The sequence below is a fragment of the Amblyomma mixtum genome, chromosome 2 (genome assembly GCF_055824585.1).
Source record: "Amblyomma mixtum isolate Tamu chromosome 2, ASM5582458v1, whole genome shotgun sequence".
Lineage (NCBI taxonomy): Eukaryota > Metazoa > Arthropoda > Arachnida > Ixodida > Ixodidae > Amblyomma > Amblyomma mixtum.
The window spans coordinates 97,849,819-97,873,583 of record NC_143013.1 but is presented as its reverse complement, the minus strand read 5'-3'; the positions used below and the strand labels follow the sequence as shown (position 1 = coordinate 97,873,583).

General features: G+C 45.9%; 1 protein-coding gene and 1 non-coding gene across 2 annotated transcripts in view; both read right to left on the bottom strand.

Annotated features, from left to right (window-relative positions):
- Positions 1-23,021, bottom strand: part of Rme-8 (receptor mediated endocytosis 8) — a 117,574-nt gene extending 94,553 nt beyond the window's left edge. Inside the window, exons 1-9 of the mRNA XM_089572226.1 lie at positions 22,123-23,021; positions 14,123-14,339; positions 12,044-12,085; positions 8,691-8,891; positions 6,267-6,406; positions 5,564-5,627; positions 4,083-4,178; positions 3,081-3,172; positions 1,050-1,228 (exon numbers count right to left, since the gene is read on the bottom strand). Coding sequence (XP_089428352.1) covers positions 1,050-1,228; positions 3,081-3,172; positions 4,083-4,178; positions 5,564-5,627; positions 6,267-6,406; positions 8,691-8,891; positions 12,044-12,085; positions 14,123-14,339; positions 22,123-22,196 — 1,105 coding nt within the window. The 5' untranslated portion in view covers positions 22,197-23,021. The remainder of the gene's footprint in view (positions 1-1,049; positions 1,229-3,080; positions 3,173-4,082; positions 4,179-5,563; positions 5,628-6,266; positions 6,407-8,690; positions 8,892-12,043; positions 12,086-14,122; positions 14,340-22,122) is intronic.
- TRNAT-GGU (transfer RNA threonine (anticodon GGU)) lies at positions 10,133-10,206 on the bottom strand. The gene has a single exon. It is a non-coding gene; the product is annotated as a tRNA-Thr (tRNA).
- Positions 23,022-23,765: the final 744 nt, after the last annotated feature.

Below are 23,765 nucleotides of genomic sequence, written 5' to 3'. Positions count from 1 at the left end.
GCAACAAAAAAGAAACAGCCAAAATAAACAGCACTAAATATCGACAAAAGGACAATACATTATGTGACCAATGCAGTGAATGATTAAAAAAAGAAATTATTATAACAGGAAAACCATACACTTGCAAAAAACACAGTTACAAGCATGAGCTCATACTAAAGAAGCCTCACAGAAAAAAAAGAAAAGCTGGGATTCCATGCCATCAGGTGTTGTCACTGTGTGTGACCCCAGTCCATAGAGTTTCTTACTATTACCTAGAGGGAAAGCTGGCAGCCTGTCTATGGGAGTTTGCATGGCGACCCCTCGAGACCACTTCAGCCACCATGGGCGCTCAAAGCATCATGGTGCGGTGAGCTACTTGTTGCGGAACTGCAACTTTTGGCCAAAATATAATAGAAAAATTAAGCTGTTTGATAACTACAAACGTCCTAACATTCAATATCTTGTTTAATGATTGCAACAAACAAGCAGAAAAGCATTTAAGTGCAAAGTTTGCCCAAAATAAGAGATGACTAGCTTTCCTATTGGCCAAGTGATGAACACTAAAAAAACTAATATTGCGTAGTTAACAAGCGCAATTTTAAAAGTAAATATGTTTTAAAAAAAAAATGTTGTTGCTTAGATACTTTAAGAGGTTTTTTAATAGCATTTCGGAAGAGTAAAACCTTTTATTGGCATCGTGTGTCGTCGCGTTTTCACTACTATGGCTTTTGCACACTGCGTTCGCGCGAAAGTCGTCTGCGCACACACGAATGGCATTTTTGGAATGAAACGTCTCAGTAGTGCCACTCCGTGTTCCCGAAAAACTACGACTGTGCCGCAACAAGTAGCTCACCGCCCCATGATGCTTTGGGCATCCATGGTGGCTGAAGTGCAGCGCCGCCAGCTTTCCCTCTAGGTAATAGTAAGAAACTCTATGCCCCAGTCAGTGACTTTTTCCTGCCTGTTCATCCAATGATGCTAATGTCAATGGGGGAACTAACCCTAACCCCGCCTCTGCTTCACGCTGTGCAGTCTAGTCCAGTCTATGTAGCAGTGGTGGCACATACCAGCGGGTGGCGGTGTGTGCAGCATGCGCAGGCAGGTGGCCTCCACGTCCTCGTCGGGTGGGCAGCCCAGGGGTCCCACCCGCCTGCCCCGCCCCCACTGAGCCGGCTGGCCAGACACCAGCACGTCCCCGTTGCCCGACGCCCGCACCCCATCCAGCAGCGTGGCCAACAGGGCATCCCTGAGTGAGGGAGAGAGATGGATGAATGGATGCATAGATAGGAGCGCCCCCTCTGAAATGGGGTGGTGGCAACTGCCACCATACTCAGCTTTTTTTCTTTATTTTTGTACAACTGTGTTGTTAATTCTCATTATAATTCGCCATCTTCACTCACTATGGTTTCCTACACTTCAAACCACATATCACATCTCTGCTTTTCAGCCACCAATCCTCCACTCACTTTTCGCTAACTTCCACTGCAGATTTATTTATATGACCATTGTTACCTCTAAACCCTAGGGCCTTAGGAAGAGTGACTGTGCCTGCATTGACATCCAGATGGATACCATCACATTAGAATGTAAGGTGTTCGATTGTTTCTACAGATCTACCATACACAGCACAAGTGTCATCATTGTCATTAAATTTTTTTTTTTTTGTAGCTGCGCGTTCTAAGACACCCTGACCTAGCTTCAAAGAGCAGGGCACTGCCTCTTGAGTTATCATAGAAAAATTCCTTCCTGATCTGCCTTTTCCAGTATCGATATAGTTCTACACTACGCTTCTTTTCCATTGAATTAATCCAATTTTTAACTTTCGCGTTTTTAACCTGTCGTTCAGAGACTCCTCAAACACCAGTGCCAGCGTTGCTGTTTTGACACAACTCATTCCAAGATTTAGATGATGTTCTTTCTGCCCATGTATTCAAATTTTCATTTTGATTGCAGAATATAAATGCACATAATTTCATAAATACTAATATGCATTCATACTCATGCACTAATACATCCTACTTTTATTTGTGGCAAATTCTCTGCATGCGTCCAATGATTCACCTTGCTGCCCGGACAATCCAGAACAGCTTGAAGAGATAAATATACTTGCCAGATGAAGCTGAATAAGCTGATTTATCTCCCAATCTGTTCTTGAATAAAGCTATAGCACACATTGTCTTTCCTCACAGGTTAACAGTAACAGTTTGCCCCGTAAACGCTCAGCTGAGTTTTGCATGGACACAAAGTCAGCGACAACTCAGCACATCTTATGAAAGAGGTCCTCTTTTTTGGGGGGCACAATGAGGCTTAACAAGAGACACAGCGCCTACCATCAAGAAACAGAAGCAGCAGAAAAATACAAGCCAAGCCTCCAGTATATCATTTCTTTAGTGGTTACTTTATGACAAAATGTACTTTATTATCATCATACAACTAACTATCTCTTTTTGCTTCGTCTTGGTTACAGATCTGTATTTTTTTTTTTTTGCTTCTCGGTGTCTGCTCATCAAGTGGCACCCTTGCTGACAATACCAAACGCAGTGCTGCAACCTTTTATAAAAATAAAACTGCCTAATACTTTGTTGCACAGCAATGCAGTAAGCTGTCACTGTGCGGTAAAGCATGCATGCATAGTAAATTCGTCTCTCCCATGACACGCTTTGCATTCTTAATGAGTTGTGCCCCAAAAATTTGAACACATGCTCCTCACATTGACACACTCCTGGCTCTGCAAAGCCAAGCCTTATGCTGGCAACAGCAGAGCTGCCCCCCTCTATTGCACTGGAGCACCGAGAAGTGTTTCCAGTGCACCAGGTTAATGCTGGCTAAGAATGGCTCAGCTTAGTGCTAGCTCAGCAGTGCAGGCGCTCCATCTTGAATTTTAGACAAGACTGACCCCGCTTGGCAAACAAATGTTTTTAAAATATAGCCACAAAGAAACCTTCCCAGGAGCAAGTACCTAATTCCGTTCCAATGACAAAGTGAGAGCCAAATTTCAAAAGTTCGGTGAAATACCATTTGCCACTTTCACAATGCCTAGAGAAAAACGAAAGCTTCTTAATGGTAGTTCCCCTTGTGGCCCATTTGGGAACACTCACCGGTCACTGGAGCTGTAGTGGCGTGCGTCCCCCTGAGCATACTCGATGGAAAACTGCTGCACCTGGTCCCGAGACCGGACAATGCGGCACACCTGCAGAAAGACAACAACAGGGACACGAGTTGCGGCCCAGTGCGCTCAGCAGTTAATGGGCTACCACGGGTCCACTACCCAGAGCAGCACGGTTCCCAAACAAAGATCCAGTAACCTTGAGAGGCATATGAAGATGCTTCTCAGAAATTGTTAGCCAAAGGTAGCTGCACAAGTGGTGCCATTAAGGCTTTTCACGCGCCGCCTTCTTTTTCTCAAGCCAAGCAAATGCCAAGCTGCCACTGTTGAAAAGAGACACATTTTGTGTCACAGCCACGTTCCTCTTACCAGCCCACTTCGAAGGACTGCGAAATGATATTTGCCAAGGTTAACTAATGCAGACAAGCGATAGGTATTCCATCACTCGTTAACCCACTGCGAGAAATTTTCAAGCTAGATTCTGCGACATCCAAGATATCATAGATTAAAAATGGTGTTAATGGTACATTAATAATAAATCACCAGCTCCATTCCAAGGACTCATACTCAATATGAATGCTCAAAAGCATTCGTTCTAAACACTGAATGCAGTTACCACCAACTCTGAACCCGCTTCACAGACCCTTTCAGTCGCCAGTCACCCATAGCACAAGGGGCCGTAAGGGTCTTCATTTCATTGCCGCGGTGATTACTGGCTGTTCACAAATCCTTTCTGCACTGATGACAAAATTGGACTCAGACTACAGACACAACTGCACCTGTGACCATCTCAATTAACACAGTGGCAACTAACTTGGCTATCTCATCACAACATCTCATTCTGTGTGGGGCTACAAGCATCCGACCTGAGTACAAAGAGCTGGAACTGTGTTGTACTGACTGACTATACCATTCCCACCCTGTAACAGCCCGCAAGGGCTAACAGTATTTGGAAATAAATAAATAAATAAAGTGAAAGAAAGAGGTAACTCACGTCCGCCAATGGCCTCAGGGTGACCACCGTGTACGTATTAGGGTCCCGTTCCAACAGGCAGCTCTCTGTGAGGCACAGGAGCCGTCTCACAGGATCCTGAGGGAACAAACAGCATGAAGTTGGGAAGAATGCCATGACCTCGCAGCCATGGAAGCAAAGGTCATCACTTATGATAAAGTGCAGTGACAGTTATCGCAGCCTGCAGTTACCACACGACAGCCGGTAAACAAATCTGACATACTGCTGTCACTACAGTTAAGTGTACACCTTTCAGTTGGAAAAACAGAAATCGAAGACAGTACTATGTGCTTGAAATTTGATGTAAAACCAGAGTTACGCACACCACTCTTCTTCGGCAAACAATATGTGCATTAAAATCAAGTACAGTTAAACCTGGATATAACAAGCTTGAGAAAATTCCACAATTTTTCGTTACAAACAGGTTCTCATTACATGCGGCTTTCGCGTGAAGACTCAAAAGACAGCGCAAAACGGAAACCAAGATGGAAAATAAATGTAGACAAAGTTGCGCTGTAAATGTTTACAGCAAATGGCAGCTCCTCCAAGTCGTAACCAGGAAAAAACATTTCACAATCGCATAGATAATGTGACTGCGGAAGCAGCCACTACCATCACCAACACAGCTCGCACGATGCTGCTCTGCCGTAAGAAATAAGACTCATGTCTCCGCCTCGTGTCGCCGGCACTCCCACCATCCCCCTCCCCTGCCAGGTTAATGAATAGTCACTAGTTAATTGATAGCACTAGTTAATGGATAGTCGGCATGAAGAGTTCATTACAACAAGGTCAACCGCTGCAACACTTTCGTTACACGGAGTTCACATTGCACATGCTTCAATGGGGGTGGCATTGGGGAACTGAGGAAGTTCACAATATCAAACAATTTGCCATATGGAAGTTTTTTACATCCAGATTTAAGTGGTTAGGTCTGGTTTATTGGGTTTAATGTCCCAAAGCGACTCGGGCTATGAGAGACGCCGTAGTGGAGGGCTCAAGACCATTTCGACCACCTGAGGTTCTTTAACGTGCACTGACATCGCACAGTACATGGGCCTCCGGCATTTCGTCTCCATCGAAATGCAACCACTGAGGCCGGGATCGAACCCGCGTCTTTCGGGTCAGCAGCCGAAAGCCATAACTGAGCCACCGTGGCGGCTCCCAGGTTTAAATGAAAATGTCAAAACAATTGAAGCATCTACATCCACTCAAAATTAAGGCTCTTTGCACAGCACACTTCTGAAACTCCTCAGGGTGGTGTTTGTGTAAATGTGAAAAGCTGCAAACTTTCTGAAAAGCGAGCGTTCAGTTCTAAATTAGCCTTTGTAAAGTGTCATTCAAAGCACTTCTCTCAAAATGACTGAGCAAGGTTCGCTTCTTCAGTTCGCAAATCTTTTTCATGCATAGAGCTTGCAGAAGTGGTACGTGCATGGCCATGCTGTGCGGCTGTTGCCGAAGCTCACCTCGTGGCGTGAAGAAATCTTGTGGACCACAAACTCGCACAAAGATGTGAGGGCCTCGTCAGAGCTGCAAGCACGGAGAAGGCATGTTCAGGGCATGCTTAGAACCACCTCAGAGCTGGACGGCGCCCTTTCCAACGTCCCACTGGTTTGCTCCAAGTGAGACGAACTAACACTACACGTTAACATGATGAAACACTGCGAGCTTAATGCACACCTAATAAACACAGTTGCTAAACAGAACCTGAGCTAGGTACACAGGAAAAATATTACTGGTCACAAAAAGTGTACACAAACAAGAATGGCTAAAAAAAATGGGAAAAAAATATACAATAAAATAACTGCAAGAACCTAACCAATAGAGAGAGGAAAAAAAGTGAATGCCTGAACAACAACTGCACAAAATAACGAGGATAGAGCGGAGGCCAGAGCATTCGTGTTATATTATGTGAACTTAAGGCTTGTTACTCTTAACTGCCAATACCAACCATGTTTATGCAGCCAGCTTTGCGGTTTCTTTTATTTTTTTTCTAATGCCTAACTTGCAATAGACACAAAGATCTGTCAGAGGCAGTCAAATCAGTGATAAAATTAAACACGTCAGCTACCTCTTGTCGGAAACAACTGACTCAAGATCGGAAACTTATCTGCCAGCACCCCGTCCTGTCACAAAAGCGAATGCCCCAACCCAGGAGCCCAAACGTACCTGTACCGTCCGAGGCGAGCTTCCCTTGCTGTTGACCGTGTTAGTGGCTCGCGGAATGTGAGCTGGACCCCAATGTGCTGGCTGGCCCAGTCCACAGCCCGCTTCATCAGGTCCTCCCGTTTCTCAACCACAAACATGTGCTGTTGTTCGCAATGGGGGGAAAAAAAAAACTGTGTCAGCAAACCTTCCAGCAGCACAGACATCGCTCAATATCCACGCTTGCCCGGCAAAATTTCACTACCAATGATAACCAACCTTCCACACCACTGAAATGACAGTGTTCCACAGTGCTTCAAACCACTGCCCTAAAGAAGCATTGCTATTGATGGCTTTGTAGTTCTCATTTATTAAAGGGGCATGGGCACCAAATTTTTGTTTTGCACCATATGAAACAATGCGAAAGAAGTTAACACTGTAGCAGAGCAGACATTTGGGCTGACTGGTGTGATTTCATGGTGGAACAACAGCGCAAACTTAGAGAACACAGAACAAGAGGAAAGACACTAAAAGCGCTTGTAGTGTCTCCCCTCTTGTTCTGTGTCTAAGTTTGCGCTGTTGTTCCACCATGAAGTTAATACTAATTTCCACGCGCTCAGAGGTTAATTCATTTATCGTCCAGAGCAGGCTTTATTGCCCCCACAGCAATCGCGTTCGCAACGAAGACGACAATCAAAGATGATGAATATAGACAAATGCAGAGGAGGGTCACGCACAATGCTTACACTAATTGCCCGCCCAGATGAAAGCAAGCATCCTGGCTGTGAATTAGAGTGATGACAAGCGACAAGAAAAGTGCTTGAGGCGCGACACATGGACGATCTCGATGCCATGACGGCGACAATCAGTAACAGATGAAGCGGGTGCAACACGGTAGTTAACGGGGGACATTTGTTCAAGCACTGTACAGAGGCGTCCACTTCCAACCTGAACACCGCTCCGGGCGGCCAGCGCGGCCGGCGCTCCGCGGTGCGCCTCTTGCGGGCGCCTGGGGAAGTATTGCGCGCAAGCGCAGTGACAGCTTTAGGCGGGGCATTCGCCGCGTCGTCTGCTTCAGCGTGGCGGCTCCGCCAAGCCACACTTGCTATGCGGTGAAGCGAACTTTGCTCTTGCTATGCGCAATAAAACGAGAGTCCGGGACGGTTGTGGAGAAGCGCAGCAACCGCGCTTGGTTCTGTGTAGCGCGTGATATATCGGTGGCGTTTGCCCCTGTTCGTGTTTCCTTCCTTCCTTTCTTTCCTTCTTTCTTTCTTTCATGCGATTAAGGCTCTCGTGTAAAACTTGGTCAATGTGTGAATGAGGTGCCCAAGCTAGGCGGGCACTTCGACAACTCAGCTGCTCAGCTCCTCGGTGGCGATCAGCCAGGCTATGCCCCGGACTCACATGATCGTTTTCATTACCTCAAAGTTGGGCGAAAGGAAGGAAGGAAGGAAGGAAGGAAGGAAGGAAGGAAGGAAGGAAGGAAGGAAGGAAACATGAACAAGGGCAAACGCCACTGTTATATCACGCGCTACACAGAACCAAGCGCGGTTGCTGCGCTTCTCCACAACCGTGCCGCCGGACTGTCGTTTTATTGCGCATTGCAAGAGCAAGGTTCGCTTCACCACATAGCAAGCGTGGCTTCGCGGAGCCGCTGCGCTGAAGCAGACGACGCGGCGAAGGCCCCGCCTACAGCTGTCACTGCGCTTGCGCGCAATACTTCCCCAGGCGCCCGCGAGAGGCGCACCGCGGAGCGCCGGCCGCGCTGGCCGCATGGAGCGGTGTTCAGGTTGGAAGTGGACGCCTCTGTACATTTATTTATTTGTTTATTTATTTGTACTATCAGCCTAAACCTTTGCAGTAGAAGAAAAATTCAAAAATACATTCATTCTGAGGGCTAAACAATGATATGAACTGTGTACTGTAACAAACACGAAAGGACTATCTTGATGCCACGATGCCGAACAAAAGCATATTCTTGTTCCTTCTTTCCACGCACCATTTCCGAATGGAACAGACTGCCAAGCGATATCACCAACCTGGTATCTTCAGAATCTTTCTTGTCTGCTGTTTCGGCTCATGTATCGCAGTAGCGCGTCTAGTACACAGTGTATTTCGGTTTCCTTGTTTTATTCTGTTCACTTAGTCTGTTTGACGTCGGATGATTTGCCTGTACTTTTTTTTGCTTCCCGTTGGTCTTATTGAATTTTGTCCTCGTACTGTAATCGCCCTTTGTTGCTGTTATTTTGTTGTTACCACTTTGTAATTTTTTTCTTTTTTTTTCTTTGTGCACTCCAGCCTTGACCACCAAAGGGTAGTCGGCAGTATTTATGAAATAAATAAATAAACAGGCGCCAGCACTGCATGTTCTTGCTCTCGGCAGATGTGGCCACCTGACTGCATGCTAGAAAGATAGAGAGGGGGAGAGGGAAAGAGGCTCCTCCTCACCAGGCGCTCGTGGCCAGTGGCCAGCACCAGGCCCCCCGGCACGTCCGCCAGGGCGGCCATGCCCCTCAGGTCCCGGTACAGGTACGTGCAGATGGGGCGGCCCTTGCGCGAGGGGTCTCGCTGCACCAGACCCTGGCAGCTCAGCTCCAGCTCCACCGAGACCTCCTCATCCGACCAGTGCAGTTTGCGCGCCCGGTAGCACTGCACAGGACACCAATGCAAGGGTCAGGGGGCAAAGGTCGTCGGCCACACACACCAACACAATAAAGTGGCTGTGATAACAGCTCCTGAAAGAACCGATAACTGTTGACAGCCCTCAATGAATACGAGAAAACAGACTTTGCACCAGACCGACGAAAGCCTTGAAAAGAACCCCTGCGATTCCGTGCTGGTCTATGCGGCACATCGCTGCAATTCCTGTTAGGAGCCTTCCAGGGCTCTCCGTTTTGGCTTGCATAAAAAAATAAAGACTAATTAAAAGAGATTCAAAGCCACTTCTGTATTTGTGCAGAAGTGGTTTGACACATACTACACAAATACCTTTCACGCATGTACATGCTTCCTGTACTAGTCGAAAAGAAATATTACTGTAGCATCATGCAGACAATGTGCGGTGCATCAATAAAATAAATGCCAAGGTACAGCACTTGCAAAACTACTACTTATTTATTTATTTATTTATTATCAATACCTCAAATGCCCCAGGAATGGGGTATTACATGAGGGATGGGCTGAATGTGTCACTAATGGAAGATTGGATGGCAGCCTTGAAGTGCAGTGGATCGGAGTGGTGCACGGAGTCGAATGGCAGGCCGTTCCAGTCTCGAGCAGTTTGCACGAAGAATGAGCGAAGATGAGCTGTAGTCTGTGCTGGGGGAGGGTAGACTGTTTTGGGATGGTTGGTACGGCTTGATAAGCGATGAGCTGGCAGGATAGCTGAAACATCAAGTTGGCTGTGATAAAATTTATGAAAGAGGCAGAGCCGAAAGATGCAACGTCAAAGAATGCAGGGTAATTCAAATGAGGGTCCAATGTTTAGGGGAATCCCCCAAGGTGGAGTAGATTTGTAAAAAGGGAGCAATTACTCATTGACATCCAACCGAGCACAGCCATATGGCTACAAAAAAAAGCAGAAACTTCATAGTTAAAGAAGAATTTGTCTTGGTCTGGGGTTCGAGCCCAGGACCACTGCTTCCCCGGAGCAGCCGCTCTACTAGTCGAGCTAACCAGGACGGCAAGCTTATGACAGGGCGAGAGCGAATTGATCAATAACTCGAAGTGGGAACAGTGATGGTCAAATGTTTAGGGGAAATCCCCATGGAGGAGCAGAATTTGCTATCAGGGAGTAATTACTCATTGGCATCCACCCAAGCGCAGCAATACGGCCACAAAGGAAAGCTATACAGCTCTCTCTCAGAAACTTCATCATTAAAGAAGAATTGGTCCTGGTCCGGGGTTCGAACCCGGGACCACCGCATCACCGGAGCAGTTGCTCTACCAACTGAGCTAACCAGGATTCAAAGACCAGATGACTCGTGGGAGGATTATTTGACCTCTTAACTGCGGTGGCAATCAAGCATTTGGAACATAGAATGCACCCACACTTTTGCAAGCAGTGCTGAAGGGTGCCATCGTACTCTTCATTGAAAAAATAATACACAGTACACAGTCTATGAGTTTGTTGATATCGGCAAATTCAACAACAACTCTACTTGTTACTGATTGTTACTTCTATTAATGATGCCACAGCGTACTGCTTCCATCTTAAATGCAGGCAAGAAAAGAGGAAACAATTACTTATTTGGGACCAAACATCTGACTGAAAAGTATGAGCATACACCATGGACAGGCCTGAATTCGACGTCTGCGCAGGGTCACATATCCTGTCTTTCCCTTTTCTTTTTCAGGCCACAAATGCACAATATTTGCTGCAAATCAGCTGCTGCCTTGCATGTCCCTGAGATAGATCTGCAAAAACCTGCCCCTTCAAACAAATAAACTAATGAGCAAGCGGGGGACCTTTGCAAACGTTCCACATGCCAACTTTTAACGTTACTCATCTCCCCTGTAGCCACAACACGTTTACATCACCGTATGCTCCACAGCAACTTTCCTTGGCAATGGGGCGAACAGTACAGAGCTGAAGCACACCCTCTCTTCCTATGCAGTACAATATGATCCTCTGTTGCATTTATAAGCATGCTTTTAGAGGAGCAGAGTTAAAGCATAACTGCACATTTTAAACACGATTATGAAGAATTTTTGAGCACTGTCCGGTCACAAAAAGCTTCCATAGATGGTGCCAGCTACACCAGTGATGCAGAAGAACAACTGTGCACTGAGAAACCCAGCCAGGCGACAGTCCTGCAGCCGAACTACCACGGAGTGATGGCTCCTTCACACTTGGGCGCTCAGCAGCGCAAGAGAGCAAAATCTGCCAGTGTCAAAATTCTCCCTCGTTCACGTTTCCTGGCCTCCATATCGCTTCTTCAACCACAAGCTCTCAAGTTAAACATGTCCACCTGTGCATTGTTGCATGCGTGTTGTCTCTTCATGGCGTACACATGGCGTTCATGGTTAGAAAAGGGTATAAGTTGAAGCTGTCTACATACCAGAAGCATATGTAAGCTTACGCACACTAAACACAGGCATTTTGTGGGACGTTACGCCATTTGTGACATCTACACCTTTAGTTCAGCGTAAGCAAACAGAGATGCAATGATCAGCTCAGCGTAGTGGCACCATCTGGTTGCTAGAATAGGAGCCACTTTGTCAACAAACCGATACTCCTATTTAGGCCTAGAAGCAGCAGAATCGTTACTCCGAACAAAAATTCAGTAAATTTATCACTCATACGTTGTTACAGGAGAGATGAAACAAAGCGAAAGACCGATGCCCCATTTATGGCCAGTGAGTCAACTGAAAAAGGCAGTAATCACAACGAATTCAGTCCGAAGCAAGGGGTCGTGCTTCAAAGGGCGCCGCCATGGATGTCACTGTGGGAATGCAACTTTATATTCGCTGTCCTATTGGCTGATGGAAATTGGGAAAATTTTTATGGTGGCAGAAATCAGTGTTGGACCAATCGGGCTTTCCACTGGGTATTTCGGTAAAATCTCTGCCGTGATGGCAGTTTCTGCTCGCTCTCGTCGCTGAATGCCAGTGTGGACAAGCCATTACCCAGTTGTAGACACTTTCTCTTCATTGCCAAGCAAAGTTGTTGCCGAGGGCAGTAACCAACTGCTAAATACTTGACAACGGCTCTGCAAAAGGCATTGAGGCATGCAGCTTGAAGAAGACGTAAAGTGAGAGGTTTGCAGGAAGAGCCCACACTTGGATGCTATGTTGCTCACCACAGTCTCCTTGCATGGCTCAGCAAACAGATGCTTGAAATCCTGCAAGGACACAAGCACAGAGAGAGTTTGAGCGCCATGGCGCTTGGGTAGAGTTGCATGAGCAATCAATTTATACCTTTCAAATATCACCCTGAAAAACAAGTATAGTTTTTCATGATAAAAGCAATTACAATTTGATTATAATTCCTAGTAGCAAGCACTGCTAACAGTGGCCTGCTGCAGTGGTGTCAGATGTGACAACTGCATCCACTTTCGATAAGCACGGTTTTCCCAAAGTCTCAGCTAGCGCTGCACAAATGTAAAAAATTCTGCGAATTTTGCGAACACTAATGGTTCCTGTGCAACCGTATTTTTCATGAAACTTCAGCCAACCTTGTATATACACAAACAATCACATGTACAGTCACGAGCATTACAAGAGGGAACAAATTTTGAACCTTCATTTATTTATTATTCCCTAGCCAAGAGTAACAGGGTAACAATGTATGAATTGTGCCTTAATTCGGTATCATCTTTCATTCTTAAAATGCTGCGCATTGTTTACTTAACCCAATGTTATTATGAACAGGAGGTCCCCTTTCAGACATCGGCTATGGGACCTCCTTCTGCATATCAATGTATATTGATCAAATGATTGACTAATAAAAAATTCTGATTCTGAACAAGCACAGTTCTGTTTTCCAGCTTGTTTTCCTCTTGGTGTATCTTATCCAAAAGGCATTATCAAGTAGATGGAAAAATAACCAGAAAATACGCAGTTCTGTGCAAAAAATTTGTTCATTCTCCTACTGCTCATGACTGTTTAAAACAGTTTCATATTTCTTCTTCCCGTTTCCTTTCCCCCATTCCAGTCTGACACATCACACCTGCCCTAAGGGTAAAAATCAGAAAGAAAAAAAAGACCGAGTGAATGAATTTTATCAGAGAAGGGCACTCCCAACCTCTTCTTGCCTCCCTCTATCCGATAAGGTGGACGCATTGGAAAAATTGCGAGGACACTTTGGCAACCAAAGTGTTGAGAGGCGAAAGCCAAGGACACTATGCCCTGACGACTTGGATGTGACTTGGTGGATGCGACGTCACACCGTTCCTGTGGCTATATTGATACCCAAATTATACACCTTTCCGGGATTTTAAGTGTTAATTACGCTTAATTACACAATTTTCCACTTAATTTGACACAAACCCGACGTTTTTCCGACCATTCTGTGGCAGTTTTCACTATGCCGTGACGACTTCAGGTGGATGTGACGTCACACCGTTCCCGTGGCTATATCGACGTCCGCGCTATTTCGACACAATTTTGACATTTCTGACTGCAATTAATTAACTAATTACTGTACGGTCATAAAACGTGGCTTCTAGGTTCATTTTTTCCTCCTCTATCTGAAGCAACTATTCGTTTTCTCTTATTTTTTTTCGATTCCCGAGTTAACACGAGTTAAACGCTGCCAAAGATGTGAAACCCTCTGCTAACAGACAACAGTACGAGCCATTGAAGGCTTTCGCCTTAACCCTTTCAGGCGCTTTGTGCACAATTGTGTATACAGCAAACTCGCAGCTTTTTCTGAGGCACTGGTGCACCTAGCAGTGATTTCATTGTTTCAGTCGAATTGAGCACCCTTCTTGTTGCAAATAAGTTGCTTTTTTTTTGTACCATGTAGCGAATGCAGTAAACAATATTTCACATAAGAGTGAGCTAGGTAGCACTTTATCCGCCGTTTTTGTGCAGACAGATTTTGCCGTGAGTGAAAACATCGATTGTTTTTGCTCAATATCGAGCCTAATGTGAATCTTCGAAACACAAAGCGATTCCACGATCCCTAGGGTGTTTACCTGACACACGAGAACATTTCGATGTTATTATTTCTAAAACAACTCTGACACTTTGAACGGAATTCTCCATATCGTTGTAAAAACTTACCTGCTGGCCTTTCACGTCCGAAAACTAACAAATTCCCTTTCTTGAGGCCTGAATATGCTACTTAGGTGAAAAGATAATTGACTTCAGTCAAAACAAAAAATGGCGCCTGAAAGGGTTGGCACCTGAAAGTGGGCGCGGGGGGGGGTACTCACGAGTGCGCGGGTGATGATGTCCGCGCGGTGCTCGGACAGGAAGCGCATGCTGTTCTCGCCCTTCTTGCCCTTGCGGAAGGTGATGGAGAACTCGTGGCTCGAGCCCAGGGGCTGGATGCGCAGGAAGTCGCCATAACTCCACTGGTTGGTCACCTCCATGGTGGGCGGGTTGTAGGTGCGGATGCCCTGGGTGCCCACCGAGAACACCCGCGGGTACCTGCACAGACACCCCCAGTCACACACGGGTCAGCACCTCTTCACAAGCACCTGCCTACAGTGACTGCTACATGGCTCACGAACAGCTACCAGTGTCTAGCACACCACGCCAGAAATGCTGAAATTTTTATGCGAAGCATATTACTAGAGCTACACTACAGCCCGTCGAGCGCGGCGGTGGAGCTACCATTGACCTTTAGCGTGACCACGTGACACCACGTGACAACATGACGTCACAGCAGATGAGAGATGGGCTGCCGGCTCGCGCGGTCGGCCGCGGCGGTGGAGGCTCCACATCAGAGGCGCGGCGGCTGACCACGTGACGCTACAGCAGCGGTATAAAGCTGAGCTTGCCTCGCTCTCCGGGCACTTACGAGGCGGCCAGGTGTTGGGACGCCGCCTAGAAGCAGGGCTGATTTGAACGAGAAGCGAAAGCTTCAGCGTGCCACAGAGACCGATGAAGAGCGGGATGAACGTCAACCAAGGAAAGCCATGTATTACCAAGCCTAGCCATCAATATGCTTCGCATCTGACTAGGCTTAACCTTAGCTAAGCCTCAGCCATTTTTTTTTTTTTCACGTATAATCCACTTACAGGTGTTGTTCTGCAGGCTTATGAAGTCAACGAACATTATACATAACCATATGATATGTTCAGTGTTTACTGAAGCATTACGCCTTCAGTTTAACATAGCTCTCGTGTGCATTATTTGAATTTCTCAAGGTTTTTGATACAACAGAAGGCAACAACCTTTGATACCAAGGAACGCATAGAGAGATATGTCTGTTACTGCTTTGTTTTACAAGTGAAGGAAAGTAAGTGAAAGATTATTTTAGACAGGAGATTTTGACACACTAGAAGAACAGATAACATGCAGTCAGTGGAGTGTGAATCCATGACCTCCAGGTAAAATTAACCGCACCACGTTATGCTTAGCCAGTGTAGAAAGGTATATTGGGTGTTGTCAACCGCATCAACGGTTTCGGCTAGTGTGGATTGAACTTGAGGGCATCGCCATTGTGAATACCTGAATACCAAACACCACTACCAAAGCGAACTGGAGCAGCAAATTTACCAAAACTGGAGCACCCTTATTGGTGAACATTAAAACAAGAGAACAACACCTGCAGATGAAGCCATTAAAGTCCTGCTACAAAAGAATAAAAATGGTGGAGTGAAACTAGCGGCACACACAGCAGAAACGGCATACTGGAAAGTTCGGCCACAGAGTAGCACATACGAGGGAAGTTCAGTAGTAACATGCCAATGATGCCACACAAAACATGGCTCAGTCTGTTTTGCCAGATGGCAACTGCCCACCACATGTCTCTCTGCATAGCGTCAAGTAGCGGTAAAGTAGTACAACGCACGTCCGGAAAGTAAGAATGCACCGCACGCCACCCTGTGAGTTACAAAGTTAGTCAAAGGGCACGAGCACTGGTGCATACTTTGAAAGTTCAGCTTCACCCTCTCCCCTCTAGTTTACAATGCTCCACCAGCGCATGGCCGAGTAGCACACTTTACAAATATCTGCGCTGATCCAGACACCAGCCAAATGCGGGGTGCAGTCCATGATGAGCTCTCTACATGCAAGTAAGAGGCAGACCACCAGCGGTACTTTACATGCTCACAAAATCGATCGAATGCAGTGCAGCGGTTCTGTGAATTCTCAGAATGCACAGCCAATGTTCACGACCAGCGGCAGACTGTCTGTAGTCCCTGATGATTTTTGCAAAATCAAAACGAAATTTGTTCGATTAACGGGAGACAATGAGGCATATTTTATGAACTTGAGATTCATGCTTCCACACACAATAGTCAACACTGCTGCATGCTGGGACACCTTGGAGCAGTTATGGATGTGCACTTAAAGCAAGCGAAAGGGACTGCTGGCAAGTGGTGCATGCCTGCTTCATGGCAGTGGCCGGATCCGCACCGCGCACGCCACTGTCTTGCTTCTGGCAAAATTCAAATATAAGATTCACGTAGAAGCCTGGACCTGATGCCCACTTATTTTCACACATTTGCTGATCTGAAGAAATACTTCTCTGGGAAAGTAATTGCCGATAACGAGTTCACAAGAAGAGTCATGACAGTTTACGTTGTAGGCGGAACACTTCCAAGACCACAGCATCCAAAGCTGATTCTCAAGCTAAACCGTTATTTGGGTAATGGCGACATATATCTGGGAAAATGAAAAAATATTAAATTATAATTTTTGAGTTGAAATTTTTTGCAGTAAAAATTTCCCAGTCATGCTGGCCTCTGTATCTTTACTTTCTCGATATGTCTTGTAGCTTTGGAGCATCTATGTGCTTATTTCTTGACAGCTGACTAACAGTTTGTTTGAGGCTTTCATTTAAATGCTCTGCAGGCCACACAAACAAGTTTGAAGCAATCAACTATGAATCTTGCATAAATATGTGAAAAGAAAAGTGAGGCTTCACTTGAAGCAGATGGCATGAAGAAGTAGATGACAAAGTGTGCACTGTGTTGCATCCGAACTCTGCAAGCTGCAGTTTGAGCCAATCACAGAAAACGCTGAGTGCAGACTTCATGCCCTCAACAGCACTGGCTAACGTTAATTAATGCTGAGTGTTATGGAAACAAACCAAATCATTCCAACTGCCTACGGAACTTTCCGTTCTCCGTAGCACCTGTGTAAATATTTCTTCCCCTTCAGATTGTACTGGCAGCCCACAGCTACAGGCAATATTATATCTATGACCATAATACCAGTGCAAATCAGCTGCGGAGATTAATAATCTCACAATAAAAGCCTTACAAAGGAAAGGGCCATTACACAGAATTGACACACATGAAGAAACAGTTGCTGAAAAGAAAATAAGCAGAGCAGGCGATGTGCAGACAAAATACAATAAAGTCGCAATCACTGACCAAGAAGAAAGGATGTTGAAAAAAAAATGGGATGACGCCTATCTAGCACAAAGTTTAAAAATTTTAGGCAGCGAACCAAAATGAACTGAGTGATGCATGACATAGAAAGCAAGGTGCTACTTGCATGAAGGCCTGAGATACTCATGACTTTCAATGCAAGATTTCAGAGCTTTGTGGAGATATGCTGCATTGTAATTTTTCACCAGGCCTCATTTTATGCTGTAACACAAGTGCAGAGCATGTTCTCAACAAACCAAATTTAAGCTCGCCTTCATGACAGCTATAGCCAATTATCTCAAAGCAGGCAAACATTCCAAAAAGCTGCAGGAATATATATATATATATATATATATATATATATATATATACATTTTTTATTTTCTGCATTATAATAAGTATTGCTCATCATGACCTCCGTAACAATCTGAGCTAAGCAGCACAGTTCACGATATTCAGGAGACAACCAATGACATCAGAGGCTTGTTAAAATTTTCGCAGCACCCAATCAGAAAAGACATCATGCAAGTTGAACAGAAGGTTTTGAAATGCTGACTGTAAGTGGCTGCAAGGAGCAAGCAAATCATCCCCAACGAAGCTCCTTTGTCTCAGTGAACATTTTCTAACGCAGCCTTGAGACATCCTTTCTTATGTGGCCTGGCTCTAATCAAGACTCTGTTCAAAGGAGCCAGTTACGTTGAACTTATGCCAAAGGTATGCTGAATGCGAGCAATCTGTCATACACTGATTGCTTGCGCACGCAGTCCGTGATTAAGGGGAGAAGGCATCACCTGACCCAGATACCACCCCACAATGGGTGTGTACGTGGTCAGGTCATCGTAATATGCAACTTGATCACCTAAGCGGTTCAAACACACAATGCTTGGAATCCAGCCAAACATATTTGTGTAGCAATAGTGAGACAACTTGTTTCACAACTTCCGAAAGCTTATCAAGCGCAACACTAGGGATTGGCCCAGCACACTAAGCCTACACAACCAAGCAGAGGCCAACCACAGATAAGTATCTAGCAGCAGTTGGCTTGCAGCCCCTACACAAAACCACACGACCTGTGTTGTCACGGAAAGAGGTGAAAGGAATGAAATACTTCTGCAAACATAGTTGCGCGAAGTACTTTTTCCAATGCAAACATTGTTGATGTCGTGATAGGTCGTACCAAAAAAACTACCGCTCCCGTGCTGTCCAAAATGATATTGCTCAAATAGGCCAAGTGAGCATGGGAATTTATGAACTCATAGGGCAAGCAATGGTGTGCATTAAGCTTTTGCTGCCATTTCGCTGGGGAGAGCAAATTGTCTAGGGTATATTTTTTTTTTCCCCATTTACACCTCCTGCATAAGCCATGAAAAGTAGTATACTGGCACAAAAGCTGCCACCACAGCATGAGCATCTGCTGGCCCTCCTCAACCCATGACAAAAAGCTCGAGATAACTAGCCTAGACAGTTCTTATCACCGCAAAGCTCTACGAACATCGCTGTGTAGTTTTACCAAACGCTCCCGACCTTGCACAAAAAAACAAAGAACAACAACCAAAATTGTGGAGAAAGTGTCTGGGCGGACTTTGATACCAGAGTGGACGTTACCGGGAACCACCGATAACCAGTTAGAAGCGATAAGAGATACTAACCATGCGGAAGTTCTGTCCTTGCTGCTTCGCCATAGTTAAAAGCTATGTGCACAAGAGATAACATCACGAGTAGATACAATGCAAAAAGGCACACAACGAAAGCATTCCACTGCAGCGAGGGAGCATTGCCCTTGTAACAAATTTGTTGCTTGGAGCTAGTTAAATGCAAGACCAGTCAAGTAACCTTTTCAAAAGTTATTACATCCCTCTGAACGTAGTGACAAGCGAGATGTGATGCTGACAAAAACCCTCAAATATATGTGGTTGAAAAGAGCCTCTACAATGTTCTTATTTACACATACCAACAAATTTCCTTGCCGTGGGAAAATAAACCTACTGAACAATTCTCTTTTACTGTTCGTACTTAAGCTAGGAAGTAAACACTCAGAAACCTCAACAGTGCTTTTGCTGTGTGTGTGCCATTGTGACGTCTTACATGGTGGGTCACTCCACCAAATAGTGTTAGCCGAGTGTTAGCCGAGGGCCCCAGAAATGTTGACCACCTGGGGTTATTTAACGTGCACTGACATGCCCAGTACACGGGCCTCTAGAATTTTGCCTCCATCGGAATTCGGCTGCTGCAGCCAGGATCGAACCCACGCCTTTCGGGTCAGCAGCTGAGCGCCATAACCACTGAGCCACCGCGGTGGGGCCAGATGCGATGTGTGAAGGAGATCAATCCACAGTGCGGCCTAGAATTGAATGAGAACTGCTGTGTTATGCATTAGCAGACCTTCTCAGACCTGTAAAACTGAGATTGTTTTCACAACTGCTGCATAAAAGTAAGCAACAGCATTTTGCATGCCTTAGGCAGCGTTATATGGTATACGGCTGCTACGTTGTCTAAAACACCGTCACACAATGTCTTCAGCCTAAGAGAATGCATCAGATCTATTGTCATAATAAGTATGAAGAACCTACAATAAATAATGCATTCATTGTCAGAATGCGGTAGCTGAAAGGCTGGTTGCAGCCATCGAATAGCTGGTACAGCACTCCACTTGGCACGCAGTGTTCACAACTCAATGCAACCTTGCTTTTTTTTTTATTAGAATTCGTGAAACTCCTGTAACCAACAAAATAACTACGCACTCGAACCGTTAATGAATAGTGACATGCAAAAGCCGAGGAGCCCATACCGTGATATAGGCACTATATATCAATTACAGCCATGTTCAGTTCCGAACATGCGTGAGCGTTTCTGCATTCTGCCTCCATTGAAATAATAACTGGAACATGTCTACACCAGACATTCCACACATTCCGACATCACACATTCACACCACACATTCAGACATCAAAGCAAATAATGTAAAATTGTTTTGAAACATTGAAACTCACACGTGCTTTCCCCACCATCAGTCTCTGATGACTGTTCTCTTCGCGAAGCCCTTCATTCACCCATAACTGCCCACCTTAATGCTTCCAAATATATGCACATATGGTTCTAAATGTTTTGGAGCATCCAACTAAACAACTATACAGCATAAATTGGTTTCTGGTGATTCCAGGCCACTGCATCAACCTCCAGCGTAATCAAGTGTTGCCAAAAGGGACATTTTCGAAAAGGATGTAAGTTGGCATATCGCCCCGGAAGGCCAACATAGGTTCCTTCTGACAAAACACAATGTGTTGCAAAAAAACTGTAACAACAACAACTGATGAGCTCGAGCAGAACTTTTCATTTGGGCTAGTCGGTTCGTGATGCAAGTTCTTATGATGTAATCACCAGTCCTGTGTTGTCTATTTCTTTGCTTTTACTGTTCGTGTTTTTGTGCTGTCAAGTTTTTTACGCAAATAATGTAAGAGTTATATGTCCCCAATCTGCATCGTGTGATTGTAACAGATGTCACAGTGGCTGGCTATGAACTATTTTTCTCGTGATGGAAAGGCTCTTTGCCTGTTTGCCGAAACCTCTGCCCATGGTAATGTTTCCACCCTTTGATACCCATCACTATGCAGCCTCGTAAACAGAGAACAATCAAGTGCCGTAATGACTTTATCAATGCTCAGTCGTAGTGCACACACCTGTGAATGCAGCATACAAGTGTGAACTTTAATACTTGCACCATGTAGGCATAAGTGGACGTAGGCAGAAACTAAATGTTCAGTTGACACCTACATGGCGCAGTTCCTAAATTTTAACTTTAAATTTATTGATCATAAAATAAACTATTAAACTTGCACACACAAAAGATTTCGCTCTCATTGTCTCAGGTTTTATTGACTGTTTGGAGCATTCAAGCATATCTTAACATCATTGATTCTGTTCAAAAATCGCTATTAAACATGCCCTGGCCATAAAAGCCAGGAATAAAATCTGTGCTAGAGCAATGTATGCCACGACTTTTCTGCCATCGACACATCTAATGCTCAGTCGAGACATAACATACCATACCGGACCACCCATTGTTTATCCTTATCCCCTTCGTATCATGTGTGCCCCTTCAACAAAGCATGAATACCACAAGATTTTCTATCAGACTAGCCTCTCTACATACTGTTGCAGCATACAAAGGTTTATAGTTGTGTGTGGTTTTGTTCGCCCTGCCATTACATGCTAAGTGGTTGTGTTAGGTTCTTTGGTACCACAGGATCCAAGGGCGAGTGACTGTTCTTTCTGGACGTAAATAAAAGTGATTAATTCCTCACACAGCATCTGCCATTCGGCTGGACAGAACGATAACACCGCCGCCCGAGCTCTACCCAGATGTACCAGTACATACCATCACGAAACACACCACGGTTCGCTGCTGCATAGTTTTGTTTCTGTTGTCCTTTCATCTTAAGTGGTCAGGATAGGATTGTTGTCCTAGGGAACTTCAGCCAGATAATGTTCCGTCTGGGCGGAGCTATAACCCCAGCTTTCGAGATTGAGTAGAGGAAACGATGTGTTCTAAGCATAAACCGTGCATGTGCCGTATACATGTGGGCTAACACCAGTAACAAAATCAACTAAAGCCAACTGGCCCATAGAGCAGAAAGCAAATGTCGCGCAGTCAGTCAACGACAACAACTCTCCCACCCGGGTAAACAGCACGCATAACGCAGGGCAACACTCCAAGTGTGAGGTCACTGTCAACCGACTCGTAGGAACCAAGAGAACGCGCCGGCGCAAAATGCACTGCCGCCGTCACGGCGGCGACGCGCCGCAATTGACGGCGTCCGCGCGCGATGACGCGATTGCTTAACGGTCGCAAGGCAAGCAGGGGTGTGTTGCGACCGGTGAGCAGTACTCACTTTCCCTTCCAGGACAGCTTGGTGACCAGGTAGCAGGCCACGTCCTGGTTCTGAGCCATAGCGTCGGCCGTCATGGCCAGGCAGCCACCGGGTCTAGCAAGCACGTGCCCGCATCAACGCCCCCGAGCACTTTCGGCCGAGACGGTGGCGCATGTGAGCGCAGGGCCGAACACCGCCCCTCGACCACTGGCCGGCGCGAAGACGCCGTCGGGGAGAACGGATGACAACGCCGCCGCCGCGGTCTCAGCTGTGCGCCGGGCTCCGGCTGACGCAGGTCGTCCGACGGCCGATCACGGGACGAGCGAGGGAGTGCTCACGCTGTCATACCGGGCTGGTGAAGCGCGTTCACGACAGCGGTCACAGCACAGCCAACACGCACGCTACCAGCCCAACTCGCGGAACATATCGTCGTCAGCGTGTAAACAAGTGATACCACCCCCTAAATCTTCGCCTCGTGAAAGCCCGCTTAGTTTGCTGTACACATCGCGACCGGCTTGCACACACACACACGCACGCACACAGCTTGAAGACTCCTTGGTCCCGCCTCAAGAGTGCTAAACCATTCAGTCTATGGGCAAAACCGCCAGGAAAACAGTGGACGTCGTAGTACGTGAAGGCCCCGCAAGTAGCGCTAATAACAATGGTAATTCAAGCAACGTTGTCGCGTCTTCTGGCGCTTATTTCCCAGAGTAAAACAATCAACTCTAGCTACCGTTGCGTGACCTTTTTTCTAGCCGCAATACGCAAGCTGTCACGGGAGTTGTGAATTTATTTTCATTTAGTTGTTGGTAAAATAAAGTAGCATACGCCGGTTGGTGTTTTGTCACTTGTTAAGTGCGGATGGACACGGACGAAAGCACGAATCAAACAAACGGATGCAACCCCGGAGGCGGATGCAACACAGCGCAGTGTGCCGTTTACTTTCCAGCCTTTTTATGCATGCGTGTGCATTCTGTACGAGTAGATCGGATCCCTTGAACGGCAAACATTTGGCGACACATTTTCATACATAAATGGCGCTGCTATCGTTAGCGATGCAAAAGTGCGTAAAAGGTTTAGGTAAAAGGGATGTTTTCTTTTTTTTGTGTGTGCGTGTCGTTCTTTCGCGTCACGGTTTACTCACATTTATAGCCTATTTTACGTGTGAAAATCTCTACAAGCCTTTTAGGGCAGGGTTAATATGCTCTCAGGTGCCTCTGAAGTACCCGTGCGCCTTCGTGACCTTTCCTTTCCTCAAACTGGCTTAGTGCGATACAGTGGTGCGATATTCTTTCTGCATATGTGAAGATTGGCTGATTGGCGGTACGGTATAAATGGCGAATTTTCTTTGGGAAAATGGAAACCTTTTATTAAATAGCTGTCCCGACGCATATTTTATTACTCGCCGTTTCGGTTTCGGTTCCAACAGCCGAACGATGGCTGCGGCGTAGCAAGCGATTTGAAATTGAATGAATCGTTCAAGAACTGCGACGTAATAATACCTGTGCAAAACTCCGTGGGTCAGCTTTCGTACACCGCAAAAACCCCTTCACCATGGCGACGCGGACCGTCCTAGGGAGAGAAATTGGGTGCAGTCTCCACGCCTGTGCACGCACTTCCCAATGGAAAAAACCTGCATGGCCCGTCGGTGGCCAGTCGCCGAC